The sequence below is a fragment of the Bos taurus genome, chromosome 12, assembly GCF_002263795.3.
Source record: "Bos taurus isolate L1 Dominette 01449 registration number 42190680 breed Hereford chromosome 12, ARS-UCD2.0, whole genome shotgun sequence".
NCBI classification, from domain to species: Eukaryota; Metazoa; Chordata; class Mammalia; order Artiodactyla; family Bovidae; genus Bos; species Bos taurus.
Window position 1 is genome coordinate 36507444 of NC_037339.1, and position 26413 is coordinate 36533856.

Consider the following 26413-nt stretch of genomic DNA (forward strand, 5'->3'; position numbering starts at 1 on the left):
ACCCAGAGCTGCACGTGGGGGAGCCCTTGGTGGGAAGTTCCCCCAACCCTTTATCTTTTCTCAGAGGAGTGGGAAGCCTGGCTCTCTGCTGAGAGAGGGGATGGAGGAGGCTCTGGGAGCTTTGAGGGGAGGGAGGGACGGGAAGTCGGGGTCCTCAAGAGCGCAAAGCCAGGGGGAAATGTGGTCTGACTCCACAGAGGTTAGAGATGGTATGTTTCAAGTAGGAATTGTTTGTTATTTTTGCTTATTCAGCTTTTCAAGTGTAAATGGTGGACAGTTAGCAGAGGTTATGTCAGCCCAGTGAATATCAGAGTGAGGGGGCGTGGAAGTTGACAGTATATATAGCAAGAGTGACTGCAGTGAGCCATGATTTCAGTCTGCTCAAGAAGGGCAGAGGTTTGGGGAGATGCAGGAAACACGATCAGTGGATCGTGGGACCCTGCATGCTGTAAGCCCTGGAGGAGGGAGGGTGTCAGCGGGGTGAGCTGGGAGGACAGGATGTGGAGTCAGAGGGTGAGATTCCCCCACTCCCAACCATGTTATTATGAAAGCTGAGCCAAACAAATTTGAAAGAATAGTATGATGAATACCTGAACACTCATCTAGATTCAGTCATGGTTCCCTTTTGCCACATTTCCATGTAAAGTGTTTTGCTGAACCATTTGAAGGTAATGGCAGAAATTGTGGCATCTCACCTCTAAATACTTCGGCACTTTATTAAATGGCACTGGCTTTTTGAATGATTATTATTTTGTAGGTTGCTCTGAAATTGATACTTTGGCAGCTCTTAATAATTGCAGATGTTGATAATGACTAGTTCTCCTTTGTCCACTGGAGTACCTAGCTGAGGTGGGAGAGAGTGGTCTGGAGGTGGCAGCTATGGCATTATCTCCTGACAAGCAGGGTACGTGGATGAGACTGACTGGGCAGGAGAGAAGGAGATCTGGCTGGAGGAGGAGATGGGAGCAAGGAGGACATCTCCCTTGACCCCTAACCCCGGGGGGTGGGAAGACAGGGTGTGCAGTCTCCTGGTGTCTGACCATGAGTTCAACCCTCTCCTCTGACCGCTCTGGTAACGTCACAAAAACTGTTTCACATTGTCTGCTGTGCCTCACTTGAGGAGTGAATGTATTTCCAGAGGTGGCGTGTGAGGATGTGTGTAGTCCATTCCTGGTAGCAGCTGGTTCTCTGGCCTGTTCACTCAGTATACATGAAAACAGCATAAATTGAACACACTTAAAATATTCCCTTTGCAAGCTGAGTTCTGTTACTTTATTTCCTTGTACTAATGTGTAGACTAAACTAATTTTATATTCAACATTTTCTCATACTATAGAATTCATCAGTTCGATTTCAAAAGAGTCAGATTTCTTCAGGAACCCAGGTAGAAAAGTACAAAAAAAATTATTTGCCAACACAAGGTAAGATAGTTGCATGATCTTTTTATAAAATATTTTAGAAACTTAAAGAGTGGAGAATTTACACCAACTTAATAGAAATAAGATATTGTAAATATAATTGAAGCCCCTGTGTATCCTCCTTCCAGTTAATTTGCACCCAGACCACATTCCCTTTCTTATTTTTCATTCTTTTAGTACATTGTGTCCATAAATCAACGTAGTATTGTGTCATACTCCATCTGTCTGCCATTTGCTTTCTATTTTAAGACCTACCCTCAGTTTTAAACTCCAGCTGTACATATTCCATGTATATTTGCCACAGTTAAGCTGTCTTGTTGATGGGCATTCATGTTCTCCATGTCTGTCACAGAATGAATAGGACAAGTCTTGGTCATGTGAGCTTCTCTCAGACACATGTCAGGGGTAGGATATTGGGTCACATCAGGTTTGTCTCAGTTGAGGAGATGTTTGGGTTCGATCCCTGGGTTGTGAAGATCCCCTGGAGAAGGGAATGGCTACCCACTCCAGTATTCTGGCCTGGAGAAATCCATGGACTGTACAGTCCTTGGGGTCGCAGAGAGTCGGACACAACTGAGCAACTTTCACTTCCCTTTGCAGTTTTTTTTTTATTGTCAACAGAACATGCTCTTTGTGCTTGCTAACACTTGATCCGCTTAGACTTTAATTTGGCCAGTGAGATGGGTGTGAAATGATGAGTCACTGTCATTTTAATATGCATTTCCCTGATTACCGATGAGGTAATGTGAGCATCTTTTGATATTTAGTGGACATTTGAGTTTCCTCTTGTGAATTGCCTGTTCATCTCTTTTGCCCGTTTAAAACTGTGTGTGTACTTGTCAGGTTTTGCATATTAAAGTTAATTATAAGCACTGCCAGTATCTTCTGCCCATCTATATTTAGCTTTTTGGTTTTTGTTTCTTTATACATGTGTTTTCCCTTTTAATACTGAATTTAATCAAAAAAATGGTTTTGCTTTTTGTGACTAAGAAATCCTTCTCAAACATCAAGTCACAAATACACTGTTTTCTTCTATGAACTTTTGTTTTCACAGCTAGGTCTTTAATCTGCCTGGAAGTTTTAGAAAGTATTTCTGTAAATTAAATTTATAGAAATGGATATAACGTATGTGGTTTGAAAATTATAAAGGAAATATGAGTAACCACTGCCCACAATAAGAATTAGCAACACCTCAGAACTGCCCCCTCTGTGATCATATTACATTGCTTTTCCTTGAAAATAGTTTCTACTTTCATAGGTTATAGTCCTAAAAAAAAAAGTTTTACTTTTTTTGAGCTTTCTGAAGAGTCAGTCATGCTGTATGTATTCCATTATATTCTTCTTTCACTACGTGTTTTTGAGATTCAGTCTTGTTGATCTAGTTCACTAATTTTCATTGCTAGGTAGTATTAGTATTCCATTTATGAATATATTAGTTTGTTATTTTTCTGTTGATGGTTAAGTTTTTCTTAAGTTTTGGGATGTTAAACAATGATGCTGTGAACTTTCCTACTCATTTCTGGTACACATTCATTTCTCTAAGACATATACCTAGGGCTAGAGTTAAACTGAGTAATTTGTAGGAATATCTTTAACAGATATTGCCAAAATATTTCCCAAAGTGATTTTACTCTCTCACCAGCAATGTAAGTGCTTGCTTTGCTCCACATCTTGTTATTACTTGATTTTCAGAATTAAATTCATGCCAGTCTGTTAGGAGTGTATCTGAATCTCATAGTTTTAATTTGCATCACCATTACTAAATATGTTGAACACATTTGCCTGTGTTTAGTAGCTGTTCAGAATTCATCTTTTGAGAAGAAATTGATGAGATCTTTATTTTGTGGAGTTGTCTTTTTCTTTATTGTTCGTGGGAGGGTCCCCACATCCTCATAATCCTGTAACAGTTTCATGTATTGCAGGTATCTTCTCCCAGTGTATAGCTTGTTTTTTTACTCTTAATATGTTAAAGATATAAAAAGTATCTTTTTAAATTGAAATATATCTGACATATAACATTGTATAAATCTGAGGTGTACATCATGTTGATTTGATGGATTTAGATATTGTAATGTGACTGTCAATGTGTCCATACCTAGCACCTCTATTAAATCACATAATTATGATTTCTTTTTTAGTGGTTGGAATAATTAAGATCTAGTCTTCTTAGCAGGTTTGATGATTATAGCATAGTATTGTTGTTCACTACACTGTGCTTTCTATCTCTAGGACTTATTTACAGCTCACTGCAAGTTGGTATACCCTAATTTCCACCTCCTAGCCCTTAGTAACCACTGTTTTATTCTCTGTTTTAACGTGTGGCTTTTTGAAATTCCACATGTACGTTATACCATACAGCAATATTCCCCGGTATATATGTACCACATTTTCTTCATTCATTCATGGAAGGGCACTTTAGGTTATTTCCATATCTTGACTGTTGTGAATAATACTGCAGTAAACATGGGAATGCATGTATCTCTTCAATATCCTGTTTTCCATTTCCTTTGGATATATATACTCAGAAGTGGAATTGCTGACTTGTTTGGTAATTCTGTTTTTAATTTTTTGAGGAAATGTGCATACTGTTCCCTAGTGGCTGTACCAATTTGTATTCCTACCACCATTGTACAAGGGTTTCCTGTTCTCCACATCCGTGTTACCTAACAGGGTAATACTTGTTATCACTTGTCTGGGTTTTTTTTTTTTTTGATAGCCATTGATATGCATTTCCCTCAAGATTAGTGATGTTGAGCATCTTTTCATGTACCTCTTGGACATTTGGATACCATGTTTAAAAATATTGTCTAGTTAGTTCCTCTGCCCATTTTTATTTTTTTAAAACAATCTCAAATTTTTAGTATACGTGCTGCCGAAGCAAGCACATAAATTCAAATTTTTATTGTCTTCTTAATAAAACAAAACATGAAGCTCAAAACTGCATCACTTGGCCCTTTCTCTTATCTCTTCCCAGCCCAAAATACTTGCATCTCTTAATAAAGAGCATTCTCTTAGATCTGCAGTTGGGCTCAACACCCCAACGTATTCAAGCCTTGGTACAGTCTTTGTAGTTTTAGCCTTCTTCTGGAAAATCGGCTTAGTCTGCCCACAGTAGCCCCTCTGCTTCCTGTCATAATGCTACTTTCCTTGGGGATGCAGAGAATCCTTGCTTTTCTTCTACTGGGTCACTTTGTGGGGCTGGTGCTTGCCATACTTAGTTCAGCGGCTTTTAGGAACGTTCACCATGTTTGCGAGAGTGCTACCAGCACAGAAAGCCCTCAACCCATTTTTAAATTGTATTTTTTTGTGTTTTTTTAATTATTGAGTTGTATGAGTTCTTTAGGGCCTCCCAGGTGGTGCTAGTGGTAAAGAACTCACCTGCCAAGGCAGGAGACCTAAGAGACATGGGTTTGATCCCATGGTCGGGAAGATGCCCTGGAGAAAGGTATGGGACCCCACTCCAGTGTTCTTGTCTGGAGAATCCCTTGGACAGAGGAGCCTGGTGGGCTACAGTCCATAGGGTCGCAGAGTCGAACATGACTAAAATGCACTCATGAGTTCTTTATATATTTTGTATGCTATGCTAAGTTGCTTCAGTCGTGTCCGACTCTGTGCGACCCCATAGACGGCAGCCCACCAGGCTTTACCATCCCTGGGAACCTCCAGGCAAGAATACTGCAGTGGGTTGCCATTTCCTTCTCCAATGCATGAAAGTGAAAAATGAAAGTGAAGTCACTCAGTCATGTCCGTATATTAAACTCTTAATTTGATAGATGGTTTATAAAAAATTTCTCTCATTCTGTAGGTTATTTGTTGATTGTTTCTTTGCTGGGCAGAAACTTTTAAGTTCGATGGTTTTTGCTTTTGGTGTTTGTGCTTTTGATGTTATATCCAAGAAATTATTGCCAAGACTGTTGTTAAGGAGCTTCTTTCTTATGTTTTGCTCTAGAACTTCTACAGTACCAGGTCTTATGTTTAAGACTGATCCATTTTGAGTTCATTTTGAGTGGTGTGAGAGAGATCCAATTCCATTTTTCTGCATGTGTTCAGTTTTTGCATTGCTTTATAAAGAGACTGTGCATTCCCCCCGTTGGGTGTTCTTGACTCCCTTGTTGAGTATTAGTTAATTGTATATGTAGGGGGTTTTCTATTCTGTTCTATGGGCATTTACATTAGTTGATTATTGATATGTAAGGACTTATGACTGCCATCCTATCAATTGCTTTCTTTTGGTTTTCTATTTCCATTGTTTCTTTTTTCCCCCGTTTCTGCCTACCTCTGTAAACATTTTTTCCCATGGTGGTGTGCTTCATCTCTTGTTTTGTTGTATTTGTGAATCAACTCTATATTTTTGCTTGCGGTCACCATGTGACCTACATAAAACATCTCATAGATAAAACAATCTGCTGTATGCTATTAGCAACTTATCATTATAAAGGCTCCACCACCTTTTATGTTTTGATGTCACAATTTGCCTTTTTTATGCTCTGATTTCAGTAACATTACAGTAGCTCGAGTTTTTGGTTTTTTCACAGCACTGCACAGCATGCGGGGATCTTAGTTCCTCCAGTAGGGACCGAACCTTTACGTCCTACAGTGGAAGTGCAGAGTCCCCACCACTGGACTTCCAGGGAATTCCATAGGTGTTGTTTTAAAAAATATTCTTTTCCTTTAAACGTTATACTATAATTAGGTGAATTAGGTTTTTTCTCTTTTTTAATCTGACTGTACATGTTCACGTTTATTACCAATGTGTTGTGTACTTTCCTGTTGTCTTGTTGCTAGTTTGCATCTTTTTGTTTCTACTTGAAGATCTCCTTTCAGCATTTCATGCAGTGTCTTATAGGTCAGGTGATGCTGAACTACCTCAGTTTTTGTCTGGGAAAGCCTTTATTTCCCCTTCATATCTGAAGGATAACTTTGCTGGATAAAGTAGTCTGGGTGGGCAGGTTTTGTTTCATACTTTGATATGTTGTTTTCCTCTCTTGGCCTGTGGGGTTTCTGCTGAGAAATCCACTGAGAGCCTAACACTGTGCCTTCATAAGTTACTTCTTTTTTTCCCCTGGCTGCCTTGAAGGTTTATTATCATTGATTTAGGAAGTTCTCACCTATTCTTTCTTTAAATAATGAAAGCTCTGATTTCTTCAAACTTTGTGCCCCTTTCTGCCGCTCCTCTTCTGGAACAACAGTTAATCAAGTATTTGCCCTTCTAGTGGGAATCCAATAGCTCTCGTTGGCTCTCTTAGTTTCATCTCCTTTTCTAGCTGTATTATTCTTGAATTTGTGTTTCCCAAGTCACTTGTTCTTTCCATCTGGTCTGCTGTGCAGTAGATGCTCTCTGTTGCATTCTTCACCTATCATCGAATTCTTCACCTCCAGCATTTGAAGTAGCAGATACTTCCTTAACAAAGCTTTTATGACTTCATTGGTTCCTTCAATTCACCAGGCTGGCTGCTAGAAACCTTTCGTTTTCCAGGAGGTAGGGCCATAGTTCAAGTCTGTGCTTCCTTTCCTGTCCACAGATTGACTGTGGCCTATCTTCTGAGCACTCCAGCAGACACACAAGGAGCTGGCAGCAGTCGGGGTGTGGGTTCAGGATCCTGAGGTGCCTGTGGGCCCAGGGGGCGATCCTTGAGTGGCATGGGTGGACCGACGGTAGACAGCAGGAGCTGCATCCTTCCGTGCCCATTATGTGCTTACCTGCTCCCCTCCTCTTTTCCTGACTCCCCTCCTCTTTTCCTGACTCCCCCTAGTTGTGGAGGCCCGGGCCCTCCTCAGTTCAGCTGCTCCTGGAGAGAAAGCGGCTTCTGAGCCACATGGCAGGTGGCTGGGGAGCTGCTTCCACTCAAGCTTTCTGTGTCCTCCTCTGGAGAGGTGGTCTGCCACCACCACACAGCTCAGGTCCACGCACTGTCCCCTGGGCTGGGGGCAGCTCTCTCGGGTTCCCCTCTGCTCTGCGTATAAACTCGTCTCTGTCCTGCCCTGCTAGCCTGCTCGTCTACCCTGGACGTCTTCAGGTCCACTCTCTCCAGGTTTTTCCTCCCATAGTGAGTGGGGATGGGGTGGGTTTGCTGAGTCCCTTGGGTCCACAACTCCCACTGAGGTCTGGTCTATCTTCAGATGCACAGGTGGGCAAGAATCCCCCCAGATCCCTGGGGGTAAGGCGCTGGGGCTCTTTTGTTCAGTTACAAATGTCAAGTTGTTAAGGGGAAAGAGGAATGGCTTAGCTGCCATGACGCTGATGTCACCTTAAAAGTTGCCCACTTTCTTTCTTTAACGTAGTTGAATTTCACTTCTTTATGGGTAGTCCTCCTGCCTATAAAATGAGGATATTAGTCTCTTCCGTGGAGGGTGGTTACAGGATTCAGAGGTGATGTTAACACAGAGCTGGGTTTTTGTGCCTGTGACGTGGGGGAAGCTGGTCATTTAGCCAAAACCTATGTGTGCTCCTTGATTCCTTTTCTCTTTACTCCTCACCCCCCTGCATTCCCATCCATCCTTAAACGCATCTCCTCTGATGTTGATCTTTTTCTGAATCAATTAAGTAGGTTGAACCGTATGAAATTACTAGTACCTGGCAACTTGGGATCCTTGGGTCTGTTATTTGACACAGCACACACACTGCCATCTCCACAGATGCCCACAGCCTGCTTAGTGGGCCCTCTACCTCTGCTCTTCTCCATTCTTGGAGCATTCAGGATCCATTCTGGTTTTTTACATTTAAGTCAGATCCTGGCACTTGAGCTTGAAACCCTTCAAATTTAGGACTACTATCCATTGGTATATAGGAAGACAGTATTATAACTTTAGTGCCTTTTTAACCTAATTTCAGTTTGTTGTTGCTGTGCTATGTGTGAGCATGTACACGCATGTGTGCTTATTTTATAAATTGTGTACTCCTAATACACAGTATAATTGGGTGTATTGGTCATGATCTAAAAAGTTTAGACCACAGCCATTAGGTCTATCCAGTTTCTTTTTCAAGCCAGATTCTGTGTCTTTCTGGATGCTTCCACTCTTTGTTCTCCATTTCTGCCCTCTTAACTAAAGCCCCTGGTGACTGTCTGCAGAGCACCTTCAGGTTTATCTGTTAGGTTGGTTGAGCAGTTGTCTCTTTGTCCAAAAAGAGGTTGTAAACTTTCAGAAAACAGATACTGTCTTTGTCTTTCTTGGTCATCAGGACTTAAGTATTTGAATAAGCATCTGAATTTATATAATGAAGAACTAGGAATTAGTAAAGAAAAATACTAAAACTTATCTTAAATAACGGGTAAAGAAGAGTGAACTAAGGAAATGTTTGACCACAGTATTGAGTAAACTAAAATCTTTCAATTAAATAATCAAACTAACTCTGACAGTAATATTCTAACAGGTAATCCATCTCAAAGATCCAAGTCTGAGCCTCGTGATTTAGGCAGCTCGGAGAAGGGACAGGTAAATCTTTGTTCTTATATATTCAGACATATTTCTTAGGCTTACAGTTGATGAGTGAACTGGTTTAAGTTTCCATTTATAAAGGAAGCTTTTTACTTAACATCATAAAGGTTTTCTATACAACACCAACACTAGCCATAGAATCCTGTAATAGTGAAATCTGGCTTTTGGACATAAGTGTTAAGTTTTAGCTGCTTGAGATTTTTATTACATGTCATATAGCACAGACTAAGAGCCTCCTGTCCTTATAGACGGCCTCACCCAGGGAGCTGCCTGAACCAGTGAACTTTCCAGATCCTGACTATAAAGAGGAGGATGAAAAAGAGGAAATTGAGGGAGAAATCACCCATCCTGATGGAAAGGTTACTTTTTTTTTTATAAAAAATAGACATGGGTTAAAATATAGTTGAAACAGATTCTAAAATCATTGACTGTTGAGACTTGATGGGGCTTAAGGTCTTCAATGCTTTGGCTCATGTCCTCAGGCTGAACCTTTGGACTCCTCTGAAAACACTTGATAAATGAAAATGCATTTAGTTGCCATTTCTGAGAGATGCAACAAGAGGAGGAGTACAGTCTCATTGTTTAAGCTTCTTGTTCTTTCCCCAGATACGGCTGAAAGCCTTGGTAATCCCTAGTACTCGTAAAAGCCTCAGTTCAGTTCAGTCGTTCAGTTGTGTCCGACTCTTTGCAACCCCATGAATCACAGCACGCCAGGCCTCTCTGTCCGTCACCAACTCCTGGAGTTCACCCAAACTCACGTGCATTGAGTCGGTGATGCCATCTAGCCATCTCATCCTCTGTTGTCCCTTTCTCCTCCTGCCCCCAATCCTTCCCAGCATCAGGGTTTTTTCCAGTGAGTCAACTCTTCACATGAGGTGGTCAAAGTTTTGGAGTTTCAGCTTCATCAGTCCTTCCAATGAACACCCAGGACTGGTCTCCTTTAGGATGGACTGGTTGGATCTCCTACCCCTCCTTAAATGTTTCCTGGATTAGCTGCTTCTCTGCCCCAGCCCAACAGTATTATTCCTGTGCTTGGGAAAGGTTCTGAGTGGGAACAGCCTGGCTGGGTGCTCCAGTTAAAGAATGAAGGACAAGGGAAGGGACAGAAACAGGGTTTGTAACTGAGGTGGTGGTTAGGGGATTTTTCCTTAGGTTTCTAGAACATGTACTTTTTTAGGCTCTTTGATCCACTTTAATAGAAATGAGGTTGAAGTTCACTGTGAATTCTGAGGAATGAGTGAAGGACAAAGACCAGCAATCAGAAGGAAGTTGTTACCTCTATCCTAAAGTAGTTTTCCTGTACACTCTTTCAGTTCAGTTCAGTTGCTCAGTCGTGTCTGACTCTTTGTGACCCCACGAACTGCAGCACGCCAGGCCTCCCTGTCCATCACCAACTCCCGGAGTCCACCCAAAGCCATGTCCATAGAGTCAGTGATGCCATCCAACCATCTCATCCTCTGTCGTCCCCTTCTCCTCCTGCCGTCAATCTTTCCCAGCATCAGGGTCTTTTCAAATGAGTCAGCTCTTCGCACAAGGTGGCCAAAGTATTGGAGTTCCAGCTTCAACATCAGTCCTTCCAGTGAACACCCAGGACTGATCTCCTTTAGGATGGACTGGTTGGATCTCCTTGCAGTCCAAGGACTCTCAAGAGTCTTCTCCAGCACCACAGTTCAAAAGCAACACTTTACTTTCGGGTAACAAATTGTTGATGAGGAAGGGTTTTCTTTTTTAGAAGAGGAATGAGAAATTAGGATATCACCAGTGTAGAAGGTCTAATGAAAGGAAGGGTCTTGGCAGCAGTCATCACTGGCTGCTGAAACCTCAGATGAAAGGTTGACGGGTCTTATGCCACCGCCCAGTCAGTGCTGAGGTTGTGAGGCAGCCGCATACTTACTGATTTCTGGACACGCTGTCATACAGAGCCCACTGCTGTACCTAAAAGGCACTCGTCAGAATAATTCACCTGGAATGTAATCAAGCCTTGAGAGTAACTACTGGGTTTTTTAAGGAAAAATAGGATATGAGAACATGTTAACTGACAGAAAAATAGAAAAGCAATTGGCCAGATCCAGAATGTGGTCAGTACTATATGTTCAGTAACTTCGTTCCTTCAACAATTGGCATTAAAATGGGGAAACGAAGGGACCATTAAAAATTGAGATCGGAGAGACACATCAACCCAAGTGTGTGTGGACCTTGTTTTCATCCATATTCAAGTAAACCATACAAAGCCTTTTTTTTGGGCGAATTTATGAAAAACAGTGTGAAGGTTATGATATAATGAGGGAATTACAGCTTGTTAGGGATGATAATAGTTTGGTTACTGACTGTTCCAGTAGAGAGATTTGTTGAAGTGTTTAGAGCTGAAGTGATAATCTGAAGGTTGCCTAAAAAAACAACTGAAAAGTTTGGGGGGAATAGGTGACTTAAGAATGGACATGATGTGCTAATAGGTGAAGTTGATTGTTTTGAATTGGAACTTTTCTCTCCGAGAAATATTTTAATTTTTATTATGAAAAATATCAAAGTAGGCAATTTATAAGAATTAGGGACGTTTTTGTCACGTGGTCTCAGGAAATTTTTGCTAGTTTGGTTTTCTTTTTTGTAGATAGAGAAGGTTTATAAGAACGGGTGCCACGTTGTGTTGTTTCCAAATGGAACGCGAAAGGAAGTGAGTGCAGATGGGGAGACCGTCACTGTCACTTTCTTCAACGGTGACATCAAGCAGGTCATGCCAGACGGGAGAGTGGTAGGTTTCCACAGGTGTTTTCTCTGTAGCATAAACACCCCTGAAGGAGCGGCAGCGCTGACTCCTTGTCTTTACAGGTCTACTACTATGCAGCCACGCAGACTGCCCACACCACATTCCCAGAAGGGCTGGAAGTTCTACATTTCTCTAATGGCCAGATAGGTGAGAACCTGCTCTGCCCTCTCAGTTCTATTAAATTCTTCCTTCCTTTAAAAATAAAATATTTATAATAACCCCCTTTCTTACAGAAAAACATTTCCCAGATGGAAGAAAAGAAATCACATTTCCTGACCGGACTATCAAAAACTTGTTTGCTGATGGACAAGAAGAGAGCATTTTCCCAGATGGTACAGTTGTCAGAGTACAAAGGTATGTTACCTGTCAAGTTGGTTTCTGTCAAGTTGGTTTCTAGTTTTCAACTTTCAATCAGTAATGAAGTTTAAAAATCTTAAACTTTAATAAGTCATTCAACATTTTAGTTGAGTTCAGAATCTGAGAGCAGGTAAGATGTGTTTGCAGCACTTTAGAATTTTAGACAAGTTTGAGACCAATGGATTCTAATATTTTGCTTAGTCTTTAGCCTAGAGATTTGAAGGATGTCTAAAGAACACTTCACGAAAGGAGGATGGCAGATACTTATTAGAAATAAGTTTGGTGAAATTTGAAAACGGTGAGTGAGACACAGAAGGGAAGCTTCCCTGTCAATTTTTAAGAATAACTGGACTCTGTATTTTGATTTTCTGGGTCTCCCTGTCCCAGCCTAAGCACTTTACTCTTCTGGCCTCTCTAAGCCAATTCCAAATTAACAATTTCTTTCTTTATCCTTCTGAATGTTAAATTTCTTGAAGTCAGAGATGACTTCTTTAATCCACAGTGAAGAGTTTGTGAGATCCAGTCCTGTTTTTAGTTTCACCCTCCTTTCCTGGAGTGTAGCAGTTAAGTACCCATTAACTTGAATTATGTGATGTAAACTTGGCAATAATGTAGGAACTCCTTATGGTCATGACTTTTTCCCTTAATGTGGTCTGAAATCTGGTGGTCTTTATCTGGTGCTCAACTAAAGAAAATTTGAGGAAAAGCTTATGTGTACAGTATAGATTTCAAAAACTTCTCAATTTTGACTCTTATGAAAAGTTCCCTAGAGCCATCTATCTGATCTTCAAGTGTTAAAACTCAGAAGTTTCTCAATTTTGACTCTTATGAAAACTTCCCTAGAGCCATCTATTTAATCTCATGGCCAGTCTTTTCTCATCTATACTCAGACACATCCCATGTTATTAGTTCATTCAGGATTGTCATTTTTAAATTGAGGTGTAACTGACATATGACATTAGTTTCAGGTGTACCACAAAAATTTACTAGATATTTGTATAGCAGAATGATCACAAAAGTCTAGTTAACATCCATCATTACACATAATTACATGTTTTTCTTGTGATAAAAACTTTTATTCTCTTAGCAGTTTTTGAATGTGCAATTCATTCAGGGTAATTGTGCTATTTTTGTTTTTCACTTACAGCAGTGGTTTTCAAACTTCAGGGTGCATCTGAATCTGGAGGGACTGTTCAAGGGCTTGTTGCTGGGCCCCACTCAAATAATTGGCATTTCTAGTGAGCTCATGGGTGATGCAGACACCATAGGGCCACACGTTTACTAGAGCAGTGGCTCTCTAACCTTTGTATGTGGCAGAGAGCCACATATGTGTTCATATGAAATTTGAGAAATAACCAAAATAGAGAAAAACATTCTGTGTTGAGAAGTTGAGAACTTCTCAACTTTGCACCCTAGCTTTGTTTTATAATGGGACATTATCCTTAAAATAAGGACCAAGGATATTCTTGGAGAAGGAGTAACTGCCAGATTTCTCCTGCTGTAATCTTCATGTTTTTATAAAGGAATTAAATTCTATTTAAAATTTACAGAGATGGCAACAAAATCATAGAGTTTAATAATGGCCAAAGAGAACTGCATACGGCCCAGTTCAAGAGACGGGAGTATCCAGACGGCACTGTGAAAACTGTGTACACAAACGGGCATCAGGAGACCAAGTATACATCTGGTCGAGTAAGGATGAAAGACAAGGATGGTAATGTTCTCATGGACACAAAACTGTCATGAAACTCAGTCTGACTCAATGTGACTCATCATGAAATGACACTAACTTGATTTTCTTGTTAAAAAGAAATGTACATTTCTTGTGGATTCTGTGGTTTAATTTATATATTCTGTGTGTGTGCGCATCTGTGTGTGTATATAAATAAATAGAAAAGACTTTGGAGTATAAAACTTCTTGCTTTTTATGTTTGAAATGAACAGGGCAGCTTTCATTTTTAATTCACCTCCCTTGTCTCCTATGGTCATAAGCAGCATAGACTTTAATAAGGGGATGCTTTCTGTGGTTGGTGATGGCTATGAAAACCAGGAAGTACAAGAAATACAGTATCACATAGTTTTTATCACACAGATTTTCCTACTGCCTGTCAGCCCTATCAAGGTTATGCTCAGAAACATCACTGAAGGAGGAATCATTTCTCCACTCACTATTACTATACTCAATCAGTGCTGAAATTAAAGCATTATAATATCTACCACCAAGGTCAAAGAATGCGAAGTGAAAACGGAATATAGAAGTAAGTCAATCAGTCAAACAGGTAGGAAGAGTTCATTCTGCTAGTGCAGATCTCATGGGAGGACAAAGCAGCTGTAATGAGGGTGATACCTGGTCAAAACAGGACACGTGAGAAAGGCGGGGCCTGAGAAACAACCAGGCAGTGTTATAAGTTTTCAGAGAAAATAAGGAATTATATTTACGTAACCTCAGGATTTAGAAAAGCTGGTTTTAGAAAAGGCAGATGAACCAGAGATCAAATTGTCAACATTCGCTGGATCATCGAAAAAGCAAGAGAGTTCCAGAAAAACATCTATTTCTGCTCTATTGACTATGCCAAAGCCTTTGACTGTGTGGATCAAAATAAACTGTGGAAAATTCTGAAAGAGATGGGAATATCAGACCACCTGACCTGCCTCTTGAGAAACCTATATGCAGATCAGGAAGCACCAGTTAGAACTGGACATGAACAACAGATTGGTTCCAAATAGGGAAAGGAGTACGTCAAGGCTGTATATTGTCACCCTGCTTGTTTAACTTCTATGCAGAGTACATCATGAGAAACGCTGGGCTGGAAGAAGCACAAGCTGGAATCAAGACTGCCGGGAGAAATGTCAATAACCTTAGATATGCAGATGACACCACCCTTATGGCAGAAAAGTGAAGAGGAACTAAAAAGCCTCTTGATGAAAGTGAAAGAGGAGAGTGAAAAAGCTGGCTTAAAGCTCAACATTCAGAAAACTAAGATCATGGCATCTGGTCCCATCACTTCATGGGAAATAGATGGGGAAACAGTGTCAGACTTTATTTTTTTGGGCTCCAAAATCACTGCAAATGGTGATTGCAGCCATGAAATTAAAAGACGCTTACTCCTTGGAAGGAAAGTTATGACCAACCTAGATAGCATATTGAAAAGCAGAGACATTACTTTGCCAACAAAGGTCGGTCTAGTCAAGGCTGTGGTTTTTCCAGTGGTCATGTATGGATGTGAAAGTTGGACTGTGAAGAAAGCTGAGCACCAAAGAATTGATGCTTTTGAACTGTGGTGTTAGAGAAGACTCTTGAGAGTCCCTTGGACTGCAAGGAGATCCAACCAGTCGATTCTAAAGGAGATCAGTCCTGGGTGTTCTTTGGAAGGAATGATGCTAAAGCTGAAACTCCAATAATTTGGCCACCTCATGCAAAGAGTTGACTCACTGGAAAAGACTGATGCTGGGAGGGACTGGGGGCAGGAAGAGAAGGGGACAACAGAGGATGAGATGGCTGGATGGCATCACCGACTCGATGGACATGAGTTTGGGTGAACTCTTGGAGTTGGTGATGGACAGGGAGGCCTGGCATGCTGCAATTCATGGGGTTGCAAAAGTCGGACACAACTGAGCGACTTAACCTCAGGATAGAAAGCCATTTTTGTTTCTGGTTGGGGGGCCCATGCTGTACAGCTTCTGGGATCTCAGGTTCCCCAACCCAGGAATGAACTCAGGTCACGTCAGTGAATGTGCCAAATTCTAACCCCTAGATCACAAGGTCCACCCTTGAGAAAGACTTTTAAATGAGATACAGCACAAATCTTAAAGGTTAATGAGTCAAAAGTTTGTCCAAAGATACCCCAAAAAGAAAAGTCACAGACTAGGAAAAGATACACATATCTGACAAAGGATTAATAACCCAAATACATTAAGAAGCCTTACTAGTTAAAATTACAAAAGATATGAATGAGCAATAAACAAGCAACTAAACCAGTGAATGCATATGACAAAAATGATGTATCTCTTGTATCATAAACTGGCTAATAATGGTCTGGCCACACTGCATGTCAGCAAGGAACTCAAGACTACTAATGGTAGAGTTAGTTTGAAAAACAATTACCTCAGGACTTAGTAAATTCCATTAGTATATTCACTAGAAAACCACTCATAGGTACAGAGAGGGTCTTACTGTAGAATAACTCTAATTGAGAAAAAACTGGTAACAACCTCAAGATCTAACAGAATAAATTATGTGCATAGAGGGATGTAACAATGCAAGTGAATAAAACAGCTATGCATATCAGTGTGGATAAAAGACTCTTAAGTAGGGGGAAAGGCAACTGTGTGATACTTAAAAAAATATACGGAACTATATATTGTTTATGGATGCTTACATATACAGTAAAATTATAAAGACATATATAAGCATGTGCTAAGTTGCTTCAGTCGTGTTCTACTCTTTGCAACCACATGGACTGTAGCCCACCAGGCTCCTCTGTCCATGGGATTCTCCAGGCAAGAATACTGGAGTGGGTTGCCATGCCCTTCTCCAAGGTATATAAGCACAATAAATGCCAAACTCACAGTATTCACCTCGTTTGTAGGTAAGAGAATGATTGGGGAAGGGTAGAACAGGTGCCTACACCTGTGCTGACAGTGTCTTATTTCTTAAACTGAATATATAGGAAATATTTTTCCTAATGTGGCTAAAATATAAAAATTAAAATAAGTAAATACTTGGAAAGCAAATATTTATTAACTTTTTTCAAACAGGAAAGCAAATATTTATTAACTTTTTTCAAACAGTTCTTAACAGTTCAACATGTAAGGAAGGAAAAAAAAAAAAAGCCCAGCAATATTGCAGAACAAGTGAAGGAAATAAGCCTGAAATGGTCTACACTGTAACAGAAAACTTTCTTCTGGGCTGCTACAGATGCTCTGTACTGTATACCTGAAAAACAGAATGTGTTATTTTAAACCTGTGCTTAATGTTCAAATCTAGTTACTAAATCGTGTGTTACACTTATGTGAATGAATAGAGTGTGAGCTGTTTACCGATTAACCCTAATAATGTTTGTTATTAGGACACTGGTTATCCAGTAGTACCGTATGCAGAGGTAAGAGTTATGAGCTTGAATTATTTTCAGTGCTGGTCTCCTCCTTACGCCCCAAAACTATTTGGTACCATGATCAATCAGGACAGCTGTTCAATCCCAGCATTTTCACAACTATGGAACCTTTCTGATACTGACACTCAGTAGTTTAGAAGGGCTTATTAAGGAGAAACCTAGAAGAGAGATTCTTATTGAGCTTGGTTGTCATTCCTTTGAGAAACAATGTGAACCTCTGCTGTGTCAGTGCTGTGCCTGAAGCTGACCGTAAGGATGAACAAGAAATCATGGTACTTACATCATTCATCTCGGTCTGCAAGCCCCATTTCTACTAATGACATATGAATTGGATACTGTTTATCTTCATATAAAGTCACCATTTGTTCTGGTACCTGAGCCTAAAATGAAAAGATCTTTGTCAAGAAAATACCATCATGTCTTTGCTGCCTGTTCCTCCTACAGCTGGCAAGAGAGACAAGGCATTCTCTAAGTTTGTTTATAAATTTGTACTATGTCCTTTCAAAGGTATTTGTGATGGTTTCTTGCTAAATTCCATTCTTTCTGTCTTCTTTATTTGAAATGGAACTCATCCCCAAAGTTTTCCTGGATTGAGCCAGTGGGCTCTCATAGTACCTTCCTTGTTAAAATTCATTTGCACTGTACACATAAAGCATACCTTTATGCACACACCACATTTTGATTGTTGTTCATGAGGTGCATACACATGTATTTGTAAGAACACTTACTTGGTCTGCTAGTATTTTCACTGGCTTCTTGAGAGAAACCTTGCATAAGCTCTTTACACTACTGCACACACAGGAGTGTGATATGTACAGAGATTTTCAAAAAGCACTTTCTAATAACCGCACTACTACATTAAGAGCTCATTTTTGCCACAGCCAATATATCAGAAATCCCCAAATCTCAGGTCCTCAAATCAGAGCAAGTTGGGCTGAAACAACAGTGGTGAGGATGAAGCTGAACTGAAGAACATGTTTGCATCTAAAGGGAGAGCTGCTGCACCACTTGTGTTGTCATTCCAGAAGATTTTGTAATATTTAAATATATAAAATATTAGATTTTATAATACATAAAATATATAAATACTAGATTTTATGACACTTAAAAACAGCAGAGTTTTGGTGTATAATTTTCCAGTTTTAAAACAGCTGTGTTATTAAACATGGGTACAGGTCAGAGTCTGTGGGTCTCCCTTTTGTGTCTAAGCCTCTAAAGTAGAAAGCATATTAATACTGAGCATGACCTGGGTTTTCTTATTTGAACCTTTTCATACAGTTCTACTACATTAAACAATTCAAACTTAGTATGAGTACTCTGAAAACCACTTTCTCTGATTTTGACCACAATTCCGTTCTAATTTTTCCAACTTTTAGGACGCAGTTTAAATGTTACTTTTCCCCTGTGGTACTCTACTGGGCAGGGGCTCAAATACCATATTCCAATCTCTTCAAATAGAAATCATTCCTGCTTCTCCCTACGTCTCACCCCCAAATACCTGTACTTGTTTGATAACACTTCATTCATTCTACTTGTATTAATGGTTTACACGTTCCCTCACTGAACTCAGTTCAGTTCAGTCGCTCAGTCGTGTCAGACACTTTGCGACCCCATGAATTGCAGCACACCAGGCCTCCCTGTCCATCACCAAATCCCAGAGTTCACTCAAACTCATGTCCATCGAGTCGGTGATGCCATCCAGCCATCTCATCCTCTGTCGTCCCCTTCTCCTGCCCCCAATCCCTCCCAACATCAGAGTCTTTTCCAATAGAGTCAACTCTTTGCATGAGGTAACCAAAGTACCAGAGTTTCAGCTTTAGCATCAGTCCTTCCAAAGAACACCCAGGACTGATCTCCTTTAGAATCGACTGGTTGGATCTCCTTGCAGTCCAAGGGACTCTCAAGAGTCTTCTCCAACACCACAGTTCAAAAACATCAATTCTTTGGCGCTCAGCTTTCTTGACAGTCCAACTCTCACATCCATACGTAACTTCTGGAAAAACCACAGCCTTGACTAGACCGACCTTTGTTGGCAAAGTAATGTCTCTGCTTTTCAATATGCTATCTAGGTTGGTCATAACTTTCCTTCCAAGGAGTAAGCGTCTTAATTTCATGGCTGCAATCACCATCTGCAAGATTGCCAGGAGAAATATCAATAACTCAGATATGCAGATGACACCACCCTTATGGCAGAAAGTGAAAAGGAACTAAAAAGCCTCTTGATGAAAGTGAAAGAGGAGAGTGAAAAAGTTGGCTTACAGCTCAACATTCAGAAAACTAAGATCATGGCATCTGGTCCCATCACTTCATGGGAAATAGATGGGGAAACAGTGGAAACAGTGTCATTGACTTCAGTTCAGTTGCTCAGTTGTGTCTGACTCTTTGCGACCCCATGAACCGCAGCACACCAGGCCTCCCTGTCCATCACCAACTCCTGGAGTCCACCCAAACCCATGTCCATTGAGTTGGTGATGCCATCCAACCATCTCATCCTCTGTTATCCCCTTCTCCTTCTGTCCTCAGTCTTTCCCAGCATCAGGGTCTTTTCAAATGAGTCAACTCTTCACATCAGGTAACCAAAGTATTGGAGTTTCAGCTTTAACCTCAGTCCTCCCAATAAACATCCAGGACTGATCTCCTTTAGGATGGACTGGTTGGATCTCACAGTCCAAGGGACTCTCAAGAGTCTTCTCAACACCACAGTTCAAAAGCATCAATTCTTTGGCGCTCAGGTTTCTTTATAGTCCAAATCTCACATCCATACATGACCACTGGAAAAACCACAGCCTTGACTAGACGGACCTCTGTTGACAAAAGTAATGTCTCCACTTTTTAATATGCTATCTAGGTTGGTCATAACGTTTCTTCCAAGGAGTAAGTGTTTTTTAATTTCATGGCTGCAATCACCATCTACAGTGATTGTGGAGCCTGGAAAAATGAAGTCAGCCACTGTTTCCCCATCTATTTGCCATTAAGTGATGGGACCAGGTGCCATGATCTTAAGTTTTCTGAATGTTGAGCTGTAAGCCAACTTCTTCACTCTCCTCTTTCACTTTCATCAAGAGACTCTTTAGTTCTTAACTTTCTGCCATAAGGGTGGTGTCATCTGCATATCTGAGGTTATTGACATTTCTCCCGGCAGTCTTGATTCCAGCTTGTGCTTCTTCCAGCCCAGCGTTTCTCATGATGTACTCTGCATAGAAGTTAAACAAGCAGGGTGACAATATACAGCCTTGACGTACTCCTTTTCCTATTTGGAACCAGTCTGTTGCTCCATGTCCAGTTCTAACTGGTGCTTCCTGACCTGCATATAGGTTTCTCAAGAGGCAGGTCAGGTGGTCTGGTATTCCCATCTCTTTCAGAATTTTCCACAGTTTATTGTGATCCACACAGTCAAAGGCTTTGGCATAGTCAATAAAGCAGAAATAGATGTTTTTCTGGAACTCTCTTGCTTTTTCGATGATCCAGCAAATGTTGACAATTTGATCTCTGGTTCATCTGCCTTTTCTAAAACCAGCTTGAACTTCTGGAAGTTCATGGTTCACATATTGGTGAAGCCTGGCTTGGAGAATTTTAAGCATCACTTTACTAGTGTGTGAGATGAGTGAAATTGTGCAGTAGTTTGAGCATTCTTTGGCATTGCCTTTCTTTGGGATTGAAATGAAAACTGACTTTTTCCAGTCCTGTGGCCACTGCTGAGTTTTCCAAATTTGCTGGCGTATTGAGTGCAGCACTTTCACACCATCATCTTTTAGGGTTTGAAATAGCTCAACTGGAATTCCATCACCTCCACTAGCTTTGTTCGTAGTGATGCTTCCTAAGGCCCGCTTGACTTCAGCTGCTGTAAGGATCAGCGGCTGTGCTTTGCTGGAGCAGCCATGAAGAGATACCCCACGTCCAAGGTAAGAGAAACCCAAGTAAGAAGGTAGGCATTGAGAGAGGGGATCAGAGGGCAGACACTGAAACCACAATCACAGACAACTAGCCAATCTGATCACACGGACCACAGCCTTGTCTAAATCAATGAAACTAAGCCATGCCGTTTGGGGCCACCCAAGATGGACAGGTCATGGTGGAGAGGTCTGACAGAATGTGGTCCCCTGGAGAAGGGAATGGCAAACCACTGCAGTATTCTTGCCTTGAGAACCTCATTGACTTATCTGTTCTTTAGTTATAGAATATTCATCTGGATCATTTTATATCTTAGTCATTACATCCCTGATATTTTATATCATTGGAGGGCTAATCAAAAGCTTAAGTATAAATTATATAAAACTAAGACATTGTTTGAAGCAGCCTTAAAATTAATCCTATAGTATTTACAGCATTATAAACTTTAAAGCATTTTACATGTAAAGCACTTTAGAAAATTACTAAGGATCCTTGAAATACCTTCAAAAGAATCTTGGTCAGTTAAGACAGATACTTACCATGGAAGAAGCATAAAGCTGTTTTCCTTGTAGACAGTCTATCATGGCCCACAATGCTTCCATGCTCCACTTCGGACAATATGGTATTCTTGTCTTTCCTACATCTCTCAAGGGTGGTTTAAACCCTGCCAAGAGAACCTTTATGGCTCGGGCTGGATACTGCATAAGATGAAGAGGGATTTGACGCAGTCTGTCACAAAGAAATTCTAAAATTAAAAAAATTTTTTTTTTAAGAATAATTAAAAAAAACCTATTTAAAAAAATGTTAATGTCACAATTAGGGGAAAACTTTATGATGTTGGATTTGGCGGTGATTTCTTTGATATGACACCAAGAGCACAGGCAACAGAAGAAGAAAATTCAGTTATATCAAAACTTAAAACTATGCAAAAGGCACAATCAATAGAGTGAAAAGGCACCTTGCAGAATGAGAGAAAATATGTTCACGTTAAAAATGATATTTCTCCAAAGAGCTGTAAATGGCCAACAAGCACATGAAAAGATGTTCAACATCACTAATCATCAGGGAAATGCCAATGAAAGCCATATATGATATCACCTCATACCCATTAGCATGGCTACTATTAAAAAAAACCCAAAATACCGCCCAGAAGATAACAAGTGTTAGTGAGGATATAGACAGAAACTGGAATCCTTGGACATTTGGTGGGAATGTAAAATGCTGCTGGGGAAGTTTGGTGGTTCCTCCAAATACTAATAATAATTAGCATATTATCCAGTGACTCCACTTCTCAGTATACTGAAAGCAGGGTTGTAAAGAGTTATTTGTATGTACATTTTCATAACATCATTCACAGTAGTCAAATATCCACTGATGGGTGTGTGGATAAATAAAATGTGTTAAATACATATGATGGAATATTATTCAGCTGTAAAAAGGAAGAAATTTCTAACACATGCTATAACATGGTTGATCCTTGACATTATGCTAAGTGAAATAAGACAGAAAAAGATGTGAGATATTCCTACAATAATCAAGTTCATAGAGGTGGAAAGCAGAATGGTGGCCGATGGGCTGGATGAAGGGACAATGTGGAATCATTTAATGGGTACAAAGTTAGATTCAGTTTTGAAAATGAAGAGAGTTCTGGAGATTGGTTGCACTAACCATGTAAATTGAGTTAACACTACTTAACTATACATTTAAAAATGGTTAAGATGATAGATTTTATATGCATATTATATCATTATTAAAAAAATAATTACAAATAACAACAAAACTTGGAAAAATAACAGTGTTGGCAAGGATGTGGAGAAAATGGAACTCCTGTGTGTTGCTGGTAAAAATGTTAAATAGTATAGCTGATATGGAAAACTTTGGCATTTCCTCAAAAAGTTAAACATGAAATTACCATGTGATCCTGCAATTCCATTTCGAGGTACATATCTTAAAACAGTTGAAAGCTGGAATTTAAATGGATCTTCTTTTTATGTCAGTGTTCACAAAGTATTATTCACATACCAAGTGTCCATCAAGAGATGAATAAACAAAATGTGGTGTATATGTACAATGGAATATTACTTAATTGTAAAAATAATGAAATTCTGACAAGCTACAACTGGATGAACTCTGAAAACGTTATTCTAAGTAAAATAAGCCAGACATAAAAAGGCAAATATTATATCATTATGTTTGTATGAAGAATTTAAGTAGATTCATACAGAGCAGAAGAGGACTCACTGGGAGCTGAGAGAAAGGGAACAGAATGTTACTAAGGGGTCCAGAGTTTTTGTTTGGGATTATGAAAAAGTTGTGAAAATGGACAATAGCGTGGTTGTACAACACTGTGAATGTATTTAATGTCAATTAATTGTATACTTAAAAATGGATGACAATAATTTTTTTTACATTAAAAACTTTGATACAGTAAATTTTGTTATGTACATCTTACCACAATAAAGAATAACTTTTAGAGTAAAAACAAACTCCCCATAGTAGCTCTAAAATAGCTTTTTGAAGTAAAATATTTTTAATTATTAAAAAAAAATAGACTAAGTTTACTTTTTTGTTTTTTAACCTGTTTACTGTCAGCTTTTCAGTTGATCCATAATCAACAAATTGTACCAGGACAGCTAGAGGATTAAATTCTTTAATGGAAACAATCTTTGCTCTATACCATAAGCCATCATCATATTCTGCAAGGCAAGGCATTTCTGAAAAGACAGAAAAAGAGGGGAATTACATTGCCTTTTATTTTCTTAAAAATATACATGCTTTGAAATACAGTAAAGTACAAAGAAGACATAATCCCCATATACCTGTTATTCAGAATTAAACACTAAACAGCCATATGTTGGCTTGTGCTCTTTTTTTTCTGTTTATATACCCTGTTTTCCTAATTCCTAAATTAGGAAAATGTTTGAAGACATTTATCCCTTTCTCAGAGTTCCTAGTTCTACCTCCCATGGCTTAGACCATCCTCCCTCTCCTCCCACTTCTTATATGCCCCCAATTTTTTTCTTTTGGGCAGCTGTCTTCTGCGAAGGATAGTAAAATGGGTTCTATTATTCCTACTTTTAATTTTCCCCTCCTCCAATGCAATTCCATTACTCTCTAGTTTAACATTTTTCAATGGCATCTTAACTGTTTGCAGTACCAAGTTCTTAGACTGCAGTTTACAAGGTTCTGAACCGTATACTCCCAACCCACTCTGACCACATATCCTCAACATCTTACCCACACAAATTCCTTATTTAACTCCTTTAATATAGATTCCATATGTATTTAATAGGCACTTGCTTATGAATCAACTTTCACGTATGCATACTTAACTTTAATTCCAGAATAACTATAGAAAAATGCACAAATATATGTATAGATAGCTCCATGAATTACCGTATCATGCACAGATTGTGTAACTTCCCTTGAGAGAAGAACACGAAGAAGGAATTGTTTCTTCTAGACTATAAATTAGTTTACAAAAAGAAAATATGATAATGAGCTTATTTTTTCACTCATTCAACAAATATTTATAAGCACCTACTCATGCAAGTTGCCTTCCTCAAAAGCTGGGGACACTGCAGTACAAAGTATTCCTGCTCACAGTGCCCCTTCCTAGGAGAGGAGGCAAGGGAGAGGAGGTGGTGGAGAGGGCAGGGTAGGGGAGGGAGGTTGACGGGTGGGGAAGGAAGAGCACCAGGGAAGAAGACCTGCGGTAGGGGAAAGTAGAGCAGAGGTCCTGCTATACATTCCAGAACTTTCCAGGCAGGGAAAAGGGCAAGTGTTGTTTATCAGCCAAACATGGGTCATAAGTGATTAAAATCTTATTAAGTAGCAGATAAAGACATTAGGCTCTAGCTTTCCTTTGCTAAAGTATCCTCTGATAAGTAAAAACTACAAGGATGAACGTACCTCTATACATGACATGGATAAAATGTACAGACACCACTCAGTATTTCAGGAACTGTCAACACAGGTAACGAAATGCATTTTCCTCGTAGAAGAATTCCATGTATTTAATAAAGGATGGTAATATATATTAGAAAGGGAAAAAGCACAATTTCGTCTATCCTGACAGGACAGGACAGAATATGAATTCCCCTGCCCTCACACCAAGATTCTCTATTTAGGTGGCTTGTAATGAAATTAAGTGCCATTTAGGTCTAAATAACAACTCAAAATTTTGAGCTACTGGCAAAACCTCAAGCTCAGAAAAGCCATCTTCATGCAATCAAGTGTTCACAGGTGGCCTGAGCTTTGGAAAATCAAAGTGCCCTAAAACATGAGGCCAAGTGTATAAAGTGAGGGCAATAAAAATACCAGTTAACCTTAGAAACAACTCAATCTCATCAACATTGAAACAAAACAATGATTTCATTAGGAATCCCACTTTCCTGAAAGACTGGTACCTGTTCTGAAGTCTGTCAAAGGAGGGAATGTCTCCATACTCTTATTGAACCTCCGCAGTGCCTCCTCGAGGCTCTCTGGCTCAGATTCCCAGCCGACTCCACTGTCTTCTGTGTCACTGTGCTGGTTAAACAAACTACAACTTTCGACAGAATCAAGGCAAATATATACCTGAGTTGGGGGAAGGGAAGGGAAAAACATTCAAATTCTGTAACTTTTCGTATTCAAGATATGGGCAAAAGTACTGCAGGAAAGCCTCCAATAATGGCCTCATGGTCCTTATGGAGTTAAGTCCTCATATCAAACCAGACTTGTTCTCTGTGGCTGAAAAATGCCATACCATGATGGTATGTGACTACTGAGCTTAGACTGTAAAAGATGTGGCCTCTGCCTTGGTGGTGCCTGGCCCGCCAGGGGGCACGCACATGCATGTTAGCAGGCCCAGGAGAGGCCCACAGAGCAGGAGCCCAGCACCAAGCTCTGGAATTGGATCCTGCAGTAACATACCCCTCTTCCCACACCTTGACTGCAACCTTGAGACCCTGGATTCCTGACTTTCACGTGTGTTGTTTTAAGCTGCTAAATTTGGGGTAATTTGTTCTGCAACAATAATAACTAGTTAAAAATCATTATAAAAACCAACAATAGGTTACACTACTATGTTCCCTGATGAAATTATGGAGCAAATTCTCCTTGCTTGTGAAGGAATAGTTTACTGTGTAAGAACAGCTGAAGGACTGCTCTGCCACTTAATCTGTCATTTCTTTTTCTCTTGCTAGTCAAGTATATATAAATGAATTTTCTTTAGTGTACTTATTCACTCAGTCAATATTTATTGAGTGCCTACTATGCATCAGGCAGCATTCTAGGTATTCCAGGGACATACCAGTGCCCAAAACACAAAAATCCCTATCTTCATGGAATTACATTCTAGTAGGGAGATGTAAACAGACATAGTAAGAAAGTGGTGGTGTGTTAGAAGGTGATAAATAGTATGAAAAAACAGAGCAGGGTAAAGCGTACTT

The 26413-nt window shown here is 39.9% G+C and overlaps 2 protein-coding genes and 1 pseudogene across 11 annotated transcripts in view; 1 reads left to right on the plus strand and 2 right to left on the minus strand.

The window, feature by feature from the left end:
* Positions 1–13890, plus strand: part of CENPJ (centromere protein J) — a 47271-nt gene extending 33381 nt beyond the window's left edge. For 5 of the 8 annotated variants that reach the window (XM_059892251.1, XM_059892249.1, XM_002691852.6 and 2 more), the window contains 7 exons: positions 1337–1421; positions 8791–8852; positions 9104–9214; positions 11464–11604; positions 11682–11766; positions 11853–11973; positions 13527–13890. In XM_059892251.1, the coding sequence (XP_059748234.1) occupies positions 1337–1421; positions 8791–8852; positions 9104–9214; positions 11464–11604; positions 11682–11766; positions 11853–11973; positions 13527–13722 (801 nt within the window). In that variant the 3' untranslated portion in view covers positions 13723–13890. Of the gene's footprint in view, positions 1–1336; positions 1422–8790; positions 8853–9103; positions 9215–11463; positions 11605–11681; positions 11767–11852; positions 11974–13526 lie in introns of those variants that run through there. The other 3 variants (XM_059892252.1, XM_059892253.1, XM_059892254.1) reach the window with 3 other exon arrangements.
* On the minus strand, positions 4266–4735 carry LOC112449062 (large ribosomal subunit protein eL42-like; annotated as a pseudogene).
* Positions 13891–16691: 2801 nt separating the features above from the next.
* Positions 16692–26413, minus strand: part of RNF17 (ring finger protein 17) — a 110706-nt gene continuing 100984 nt past the window's right edge. For all 3 annotated transcript variants that reach the window (XM_002691869.6, XM_059892247.1, XM_059892248.1), the window contains 5 exons: positions 25391–25559; positions 23560–23695; positions 21521–21710; positions 17371–17470; positions 16692–16912 (listed from right to left, as the gene is read on the minus strand). In XM_002691869.6, the coding sequence (XP_002691915.3) occupies positions 17372–17470; positions 21521–21710; positions 23560–23695; positions 25391–25559 (594 nt within the window). In that variant the 3' untranslated portion in view covers positions 16692–16912; position 17371. The remainder of the gene's footprint in view (positions 16913–17370; positions 17471–21520; positions 21711–23559; positions 23696–25390; positions 25560–26413) is intronic.